Source organism: Nansenia antarctica, assembly GCF_963989245.1.
Source record: "Nansenia antarctica genome assembly, chromosome: 11".
In the NCBI taxonomy this organism is placed as follows: domain Eukaryota; kingdom Metazoa; phylum Chordata; class Actinopteri; order Argentiniformes; family Microstomatidae; genus Nansenia; species Nansenia antarctica.
In genome coordinates, this window is record NC_137681.1 from 9,661,626 (window position 1) to 9,671,625 (window position 10,000).

At 46.3% G+C, this 10,000-nt stretch overlaps 1 protein-coding gene across 1 annotated transcript in view; it reads right to left on the reverse strand.

The window, feature by feature from the left end:
• dock1 (dedicator of cytokinesis 1) overlaps nt 1–10,000 on the reverse strand; it is a gene marked incomplete at both ends in the record, with an annotated part of 180,827 nt that overhangs the window by 142,692 nt on the left and 28,135 nt on the right. Inside the window, 6 exons of the mRNA XM_080542248.1 lie at nt 884–1,026; nt 3,032–3,104; nt 6,260–6,395; nt 6,980–7,061; nt 7,809–7,966; nt 9,391–9,526. Of these exons, the coding sequence (XP_080398374.1) occupies nt 884–1,026; nt 3,032–3,104; nt 6,260–6,395; nt 6,980–7,061; nt 7,809–7,966; nt 9,391–9,526 (728 nt within the window). The remainder of the gene's footprint in view (nt 1–883; nt 1,027–3,031; nt 3,105–6,259; nt 6,396–6,979; nt 7,062–7,808; nt 7,967–9,390; nt 9,527–10,000) is intronic.

Here is a 10,000-nt window from a genome sequence, read left to right on the forward strand (position 1 = left end):
CACACACCCACACACACGCACACACACACACCCACCAACCCACCGAGAGACACACAAACATTCTGTAAGATCGTGGCGCTTTTATAAAACTACCCTTTTCCCTCATTTGCTATACATGACCCATCATGACACGAGTGACTGATCTCTCATGTGAGCGTGACCGACAGCGCTACTCCCAGTGCCCTGTTTTCCCAGACGGGGGCGTGTGGACCTGACATTTATGCGAGTACATCTTCATACGACATGACAATACCAAGGAGGCTGCCGTCACGTCTCCGCAAATCCTGCCTTAGGCGTTGGCCTGATGTTACTCTAGCAGAGGAGGTTTAATCAATGGGCCACACTGGTTAGTACTCCACATACTTCAGGGCAGATTTGACATAGATCGTTATTTCAATAAATGCGAATGCAGAGAACGCCCCTGGAATGCCAGAAGCCTTACCACGGCAGCGAAAGGTCTGTAATTCTTTTTTTCCTAAAACTATTTCAGTGAGGAAAATAAATTAAAAGTCAGTGCTGCTTTTTCTAGGATATCAATGATATACTCTGACCTAGATTCGGGAACGACCCTCAATAATTCAAGAGTTCTCAAGTGAAAGAAAACCCATCAAATAGAACATCTGAATGTGTTGGAAAGTAGCTGATGAGAGTTGGATAGATACGGGAGGTCAACGAGAACCGGCATATCCTGTGAACAGACACTGAGGGATGGTTTTCCCGCTCGCAGATTAAACCTCGTCCTCGACCGAAGAGCATCTGCGGTGGCGATTCTCCGTTGAAAATGTGATTTCGTCCAGAAATGAACTTCATCTATGCGTGAGAGATGATTTGTCAGAGACCACCAGGTCTAGAGTCCTCCTACACACACACACACACACAGTACCTTGGCCCTTGTGATTGACCTCTTTGGCGGCGATGACTTTGTTGATGACGGTCTGGAGGAAGTCGTTCTCCCCGGCCACCCTGGGTGAAAAACGGGAGATGTTCAGCTGCTTGTGGCGAGTCATGGCGTCATCCAACGCTAGCCTGGAGTATGCACACGACAGGCAAAACACCACAGGGGAGGAGGAGAAGAGGATGAAGAAGAGGAGGAGGAGGAGGAGGAGAAAGAGAAGGAGCCAGAGGGTAATGGTTGTGAGGGAGGGGGTGGGGCGAGAAAGAGAGAGAGAGAGAGATGGAGAGAGAGAGAGATGGAGAGAGAGAGAGAAGAGAGGAAAACACACCAAACAATGATGCAAATACCGTGACAGGGACCACGCCATTTGTTAGCCAACAGTGAGGGCAGGATGGGTAACGAGAGAAACACAAGAGAGATCATCGTTTAAGAGACGGTGCCGACTCTGCCTGCTCGAGAGCTCAAAGCAACAGTGGGAAGCAGCAAGGATTTTTTATAGATGACACTTTGACTATGCTCATATCACATCTAGCGAAGTAGAACCACTAGGGTTTCAATGCATTCCAATTTCCACTATCCCTGGCAATGAAGCATCTGTTTGAAGCATTCTTTTCTTTTTTACTGCAATAGGTCTGGGGTAGAGAGTGGGTACAGAGCCGGATTGATTGAGTGCAGCAGTAAAGAGCGTACAGTAGAAGAAAGCGGCAGGTGTGGTTTGGGACAGAGTGAGAGTGAGAGTGTGAGAGAGAGAGAGAGAGAGAGAGAGAGAGAGAGAGAGAGAGAGAGAGAGAGAGAGAGAGAAAGAGAGACAGAGATGGATTGGGCGTGACGTGACGCGTGTGCAGTGAGGATATAAAACCCAGAGTCAGGCTGGAGGAGAGCGTGGAGAGATGTCAGGGCGGAGGAGACGTACAAGGCGCCTCTGCCACAACTGACAGGCGCTTCAGGGGCATCCAGGCTTCAATCACAGCCGTTATACAAAATGAACTTGGAACAAAACAACAGGGGGGTTCAAACTCCAAAACAACATTACGTAACACAAGAGGAAAAAAAGTGCCCGCTTTCGATAACTTGCTTTCACTTTTATGCGAGTAAGCAATCCGGGGGGGAAAAAAGGGAATAAATATTTTTGACATGAATTCTGGAAAGATTCCAGAAGGACACTTTTCACAGCGGCATATATTGGAATAATCAATATATTTTTGAAATGAAATACAGGCTTGATTGAATTATAAGGCAATAACATTTCAGCTAGCTTTCCTTGCCTCATAGAAAAGGAATCAACCTGGGTCAGAGCCCCTGTCGTAGCCCCGGCCTTAAAGGGAGAGACGGAGCCATCAGCAACATTACAAACAACAGAAACAACTGATGACATCTGAAGGACCTTGTTTTACCACAGCCAAAGGCTATGCCCATATAAAAAAAACAAAAAAACAAGGTTGTTCAGATGCAATAGATCTCTCTCAATGATGTTGTGTACTCAATCTGACCTCATTGAGCATTATCATCCCCTGTCTCTATTTACAGGGCAGCCTTAAGGGGCAGCTACTGAAGCTAGACTGTCTAGACAAAATACAGTGGTGGCATTGCAAGATGTGCGCACGTCAACTCGCGATCCTGTTACTCTGTGAAAACTGGAAGGCGGGGGTGGAGGGGGGGGGGGGATAGTGGTGTCATTATTTTCATGATTTATGCACACTGATAAGAATGTTAATTGAAGTGATCTGGCAGCTAAACTGCCTGTATCTAAAGCATTTCCAATTATACAGGAAATCATGTTACGGAAAAGGTTCCTTCCTACTTCTGGCTTTACATACAAACCTCAGGAGGACAGTAGTGGCTAATACGATTGCCTTAATTAAGTCGGCGGGGAATAGTGTGGAGCGCTACTGTCTTAAACTCCCGCTTATCAGGTGTCAAGGTTTGGAGACTTTCAAAAACAGGCCCCCCGAGTGTCTACACGGGCTTCAAACACCACTTAAACCCTGGAACGGTGTCAGGAGCCACTTATGTCAAACCCCCGGTTATTTACGTTGTCTATTTTCACGCGCCGTTATCCAAAGCTAAATGGGACCCTCGTTGTGTTTATTTGATATTTGGTCTAGCCACTAAAATGGATATGTGCTTCATACTCACGGCTGAAACGGAATGAAGTGCTGCTTGTCCTCGTCATCCACTTTGCCCGTTACGATGTCCGTGACGTCCATGACTGTTGAGACGGGAGGGGAGTTAGGTCAGTGCATGGTAAGACTGAAAGAACTATGGCAACAGTAGTAGAGGTTTTCCATATCCCACCCTGCCCGCTGTGGTTTGGACAGTGTTAGCCATGGGTGCTCCCTCACCCGTCTCAGGCTCTTTGACAAGCGCAAATGGAGGTAGCTAGCTAGCTAGCGGGGCCTGACTGTGACCAAATCTATGCTGTTGCCTGCCACACATTACAGATGACTCTGTTACTGACCCATAGGCCTGATACAGACCTATAGGCCTGGTACTGACACACATAGGCCTGGTACTGACCTACATAGGCCTGGTACTGACCTTCATAGGCCTGGTACTGACCTTCATAGGCCTGGTACTGACCTTCATAGGCTTGGTACTGACACACATAGGCCTGGTACTGACACACATAGGCCTGGTACTGACACACATAGGCCTGGTACTGACCTTCATAGGTCTGGTACTGACACACATAGGCCTGGTACTGACCTACATAGGCCTGGTACTGACACACATAGGCCTGGTACTGACCCACATAGGCCTGGTACTGACACACATAGGCCTGGTACTGACCCACATAGGTCTGGTACTGACACATATAGGCCTGGTACTGACCCACATAGGCCTGGTACTGACACACATAGGCCTGGTACTGACACACATAGGTCTGGTACTGACCCACATAGGTCTGGTACTGACACACATAGGCCTGGTACTGACCTACAAAGGCCTGGTACTGACCTCACTACAAAATTGTGAAAAGCGTTTGCCAATCTGACATCGAAAACATGTTTGACGTTAAGACGATGATGTTATGATGGCTGCACATGTCCTAGCCTTCCCCCTCTCCTTCCCTACAGTGGTTAGTTAGGGCTGGGTACTGGGCTACAGTGGTTAGTTAGGCTGGGTACTGGGCTACAGTGGTTAGTTAGGGCTGGGTACTGGGCTACAGTGGTTAGAGCTAGGGCTGGGTACTGGTCTACAGTGGTTAGTTAGGGCTGGGTACTGGCCAGGACCTGCTGATACGCTAAGTATCACAATACCATACAATACTATTGCGATACAATACATATATTTACAGAAAATTGAAAATGTAATTGAAAATTAAAAGTACTGTACTGTATTGGGTGTACTAATAGTACCACAGTATGTATACAATACATTATTTATATAACTCAGGGAACCAAAAAAAAAGAAAAAACTATTTTTCTTTTTTGCGTTTAATCTAACGATTATTTTCCCGATTAGTTATTAATTATGTATCGATTATTGTAATGATTTTTATTATTATTATTTATATTATTATTTAATATTATTATAACTTTTTAAATTATTATTACTAGATTAATATAACAATCCTAACAATTCCTTTACCCAAAATAAATATCAAAAACTAGTCTCATTAATATTGAAATATTTTATTCAATCATCTTCTCTTAAAAACAAACAAATGTAACAAGAAACTAAGTATGCCCTGCAGGGCATTACTGGTAAACTCTGTTTTACAAGTCCAACATAAAATTAAAGCAAGAGCTTGTTTAATTCAGGTAAAAGGAATATAGAAGCCATCTGGGGTGAGCAGGGATTTGGGCTCCAGTCCTCAAGTCCTCCACACTGCTCTGCCTCATCCTGAAAAAGACACAAAGCTCATTAGAATAATGATAATAGTGGCATATTTTAATATCAATATTAGTCATACTACTACATCACTGCTCTGTTATGATATGATTATGACTATGATAATAATAATAATAATAATAATAATAATAATAATAATAATAATAATAATAAGACCCTTTTTGTCAGATGCCTGATCAGAAAAATCCTGGATCTCAAATTCAAACTCATACATGGCCATTAATGTAAACAGAAATATAAAACATATATAAAAATATAAAATGGAGGAATATCAAGGTTAAATGGGGCATGGTGTAACATGGTGTAACATGGTGTAACATGGTGTAACGTTTCGTTAGCAGCAGTGCAGAAATCACTTTGAACATGGGGGCAATAAAGAAACATTTAGAAAAATCAATGTGAAGTGACTACTACTAACAGAAACACGCTACGCATGCTGATGATCCTAATGCTTGGTGGGTAGGGACGAAAAGTAAACAGGGCTTACCGTGCTGGGTTGCTGCCGTCTTCACAAAGCGCTCCGAGACTTCAAGAGTTTGTGCATAGCAGTAGTACTGCTGTGATGAGCCATTTCCAATTTGCAGAGCTTGGAGAGCACCACACTGTTGGGTCTCTGTCTAAACTCCAACACTTTAGTTTAGATGATGGTGAGTCCATGCTTTGACCAGGCGCGGCCATCTTGCGACGCGCGGACGCACCGACGTAGTTCCGTAAGTCGGTGCGTACGCCCTCAGCCCTAATTATCGATAATAATATTTCAATAATATTAATGTTATTGCACAGCCCTAGTGAGAGTGCTGAATGTCTCAGCACTTATGCAGCAAGCTCAGGGGTGAGCCATTAAAGTGAAAACTCTTAATCGACAAGGGTCAATACAGGGGGGCTCTTAAAGTGGTGGCATTGTGGGCCCCGGATGGGTACAATAGCACTCAAATCACGTATTTGATGAGGCTTCATAAATCAGTGTGTCTTTTTCTTTCTGTTCAAGTGGGACTTAAGGAGAACCACATAATTGTTCAAGACAATGGGCAGAGGGCCAATCTAATTAGTTTACTATGGAGCAGGCAGCCTATGCCAGAGGGAGACAAATCAGCCCACTATATGTTCTTTCTGCTTCAGCTGGAGAAAGAAAAAAAAATCACAGAATTTCAGCCAAATCTATTTTTACTAAGACAGGCCTCGACACATACATCCCTATCAGCACTGAGACCAAGCTAGGGGGAGTTCAGGTCAGACGAGGAGGAAGAGGAGGAGGAGGGGGGGGGGGGGGGGGGGGGGGAACACAATCATACCAATGGGACTGTCTGAATGTATTGATGTAAATACCAGAACATACCCCTTTTTACCACAGTCATCAAATCGGTGCTTAGTAAATGGGTCTGTTCCAGATGAAACAGGGCTGTCAAATAAAAAGGGGTAATGACGTGCCTGGCTTTACTGTGTATATCAGGGCCCGAATCAGTGCGTCGAAACCATGGAAACGGTGCGTTTGGATGACAAGGCTTTTACCTGCCACTCCGAACGGCCTTCTCAATCCGGAGGTCAGCTTTTTCGTGTTGTTGTCCCGCAACTCCATGCGTCCGACCCGAACGATCTGACACACGAAGCTGATCTTCTCTCGTTTTAAATCCTCGCTTCCGAGGTCCTGGGAAAGGACAACATAGAAATACGTCGGTTAAAGCTGTTTTTGCTTGGAACAATCCGGTCAATACTGTCTTTATGTAGCCTTAAACTAGCCGACAACTCTGCAACTCTGATCTCTGTACACTGACAATAACAAAATGTTTGTGGATTTAGAGTCTCATAGAGCCCGGGCTGCCTATTAGTCTACAGCATTGCCAGGGCCCGGGAACAATTGATCGATTGATCAAACCTCCTCGCGGAGGATAAACTTTTGTTAAGGCGGCACTTTTCGGCGCAAATTGCTTGCAAACTCCTTCTTTGATTGTGTCCACACAATCATTTCCTGGGGTGATCCCAGCAGGGGGTGTGTGTCTGTGTGTGTGTGTGTGTGTGTGTGTGTGTGTGTGCGTGTGTGTGTGTGTGTGTGTGTGTGTGGCAATCCCCGTAGGCGTAGTGTGGCCCCTGGTGCCCCTAGGCTGCCATTAGAGATGACCCTTTGGCCAACACGCCTTTCAGAGGCGGTTCAACAGAGCTCAGCTCCCTCAGACAGTCAAACAATAATAACAATGGCAGATATCACGTACACAGAGATTCTCACACACTCACCGTGAAGACTGATCGCAGGTTATGGAGCTGATCTATGTCTTTGGCCAGCCCTGAACTTGACCACCGCACCAGGTAATTTTCACTAAGTGAGAAAGAGGGGGGGGGGGGGGGGACCAGAATCAATCAATCTTTTTGAGGTACACACAATCAGATTGTGTATAAGTGCAAAATATCACTTAGTATGAAAATGAGTTAATTTCATGACACTGATATGAATTCCTCCTACAGGGCCCAGGACAGTCTGGACGGATTGTATGGCAGCTAGTGCTGAGGCACAAACATGTACATTTCAAGCCTGCAAACTGTGACACTTTAAATAACGTGAAAAAATACTATTGTGCGATATGACAACCCTAGTTGACTATCTGTGCAGTATAGTACAGTGGATTGTGTACATAGCCTTTATTTATGTAAACCAGCTCCTTACCTTCTTGTAATTTTATTCTTTTTCTAAAAGTGTTTTTTTTTTCCCTTTCCTAACACCAGGGGAGCCACCCCTCCTAAATTTCGTTGTTTGGTACCTGTACTGTAGCAATGACAATAAAGTCCATTCATTCATTCATTCATTCATTCATTCATAAAATCCCTCCAATAACAGTGACTGACTGACTGGCTATGTGGAAGCTGAGGACAGATCTAGTCACTCGTCTGATAAGAAAACACGCAAATGACTCATTTTGTCCACAAATGAGATGTCCACAAAACATGTGTTGTGTTTCATTTGGAATCCTGACCAAATCCCTGGTCAGCTGGGCCTGCTTAATGAAGTCACGTTCCTGGGCGGTGTAGCGCGGACGGACTGACGGACATACCCCGTGGACATACATACCTGATGAACTTGGACTCCACCGGGTCGTAGAGGGACATGAGCACCTCAGCATCCTCGCCGATCTTACACACCACGTTCTTCAGAGTCACAAAGAGGGCGAAGGAGGGGGTGGAGGCGAACTTGGCTTGCCTGCTCAGATCGATATTCTGCTTCTGGGACTAGGGGGCGGGGGAAGGAGGGGGGGTGGGGACAGAAATGTTGCATTCAATACAGAGGCCCAGTACTCTTCCAAGCCAGCCTGTCACTTGGCCAATGGGCCTGTCAAGGTGGACGCAGACGGCTGACCCCCGTGTGTGACCGGTGGGGCCGCCGGTACTAAACAAGCACAGAGGGTAGTGTTGGATATCAGCCCGTCGGATGAATATTCTAGTCGCTACCGGACACTGGCCGGCTGGGATATATAGCGTCCGTCTGTGTCACCTTCCTTAGGTTGTCGGTTTGGCACATTTATAAGTTCAGGAGATCGATTTAAGCGCGTCTATAAATCAGTCCTTTTCTATTACAAGAGGTGAATCCGACGATAAAGTAAATCTGAAACCCCTGAAAAAGAATATTGAAAAACCTTCTTTTTCAAGGAGAGGTCGTTAGATCTTTTTCTCTAGCATCCCAGCTAATGATAATGGTCTTTTGTGAGAGACGCTCGCTTTTTGTTTAATCTTCAGAACACCCTTCAGAAACGGATCGCGGGTCTACGGAACTGAAATCCCCCCCCCCGTTAATTAATATTCATGCTGGTGACCTGAGAGAATTTCATATTGCCCATGCATATGCAACAGGCAAGGATGAAAAGGTCACCGTAGATGAGACCACATCGCCGAAGGGTGCTTAAGAGAGGCTGGGAGTCCTGCATACTGTCGCGTTGACATTCAGAGGAGGACACTAGGAAGGGGGTTGTATAAAATCGTATAGGTTAAGATAGAGGCACTTTAGAAGATTCCCGATCTCTGCTATCGCCGTTTAGCCTTTTCCCTCTCTGTGCAGTCAAACGTGCAGTCGGGCCGCTCCCAGGAATGGCCCATTTCTCCGCTGAGGCGGGACCGAAATAAGTTCTGTGTGAATGTCACACTCCGCCCCGAGTTCCGCTACCGGTGGCGTTGTGGAACGGGGTGACGGCGGAAGGAGAGAAGGAGAGGAGGAGGAGGAGGTGGCGGCAGATCCGCTGTTCAGGAAGTTACCTACGCTCATGGAGAGGTGAGAGAGGGGGGGGGGGGGGGATGCCTGAGCTGCGTTAACACGTTCAGAAATACCTCCCCTGTGGCGCAACGCTCACACATCGCTGGCCTGTCAGAAACTCTCACACTCCTTCCGCGCCATCACATAACTTTCTCGCTGGGAACATAATCGGATAATGGCTCTATATAATATATACGTATATATATACATAGGGATATTTTTATCCACTTGCTTCTTGGTGTGACCTTGATGTGTGATTCTTTCCGCACCATCACATAACTTTCTCGCTGGGAACATAATCGGATAATGGTTCTATATAATATATACGTATATATACATAGGGATATTTCGATCCACTCGCTCCTTGGTGTGACCTTGATGTGTGATTCCTTCCCGGGGTTTCTAGTACCTTCTCCTCCTGGATGCGGTCCTCTATCTGGCGGGAGGCGGCTTCGTGGGCCCTGAAGAGGCTGACGGTGCTGGTCAGGTCCGGGTCCAGGATGTTGCCGTCTTTATCTCTCACCACCAGGTCCAGATCCAGATACCTGGTAGGAGAGGCGAGGGAGAGAGAGAGAGAGAGAGAGAGAGAGAGAGAGAGAGAGAGAGAGAGAGAGAGAGAGTGGAGAGAGAGAGGAAGGGAGAGAGAGAGCGAGAGAGAGAGAGAGAGAGAGTGGAGAGAGAGAGAGAGTGAGAGAGTGGAGAGAGAGAGGAAGGGAGAGAGAGAGCGAGAGAGAGAGAGTGAGAGAGAGAGTGAGAGAGAGAGTGGAGAGAGAGAGAGAGGAGAGTGGAGAGAGAGGAGAGAGAGTGGAGAGAGAGAGAGAGTGAGAGTGAGAGAGAGTGGAGAGAGAGAGAGGAGAGTGGAGAGTGGAGGGAGAGAGAGAGAGAGAGAGAGTGGAGAGAGAGAGGAAGGGAGAGAGAGAGAGAGGAGTGAGCGAGAGAGAGAGAGGAAGGGAGAGAGAGAGGTGACAAATCACACTACTGACTTGGCCCTTCTGCTGGTTGAAATGCTCTCCTAACAC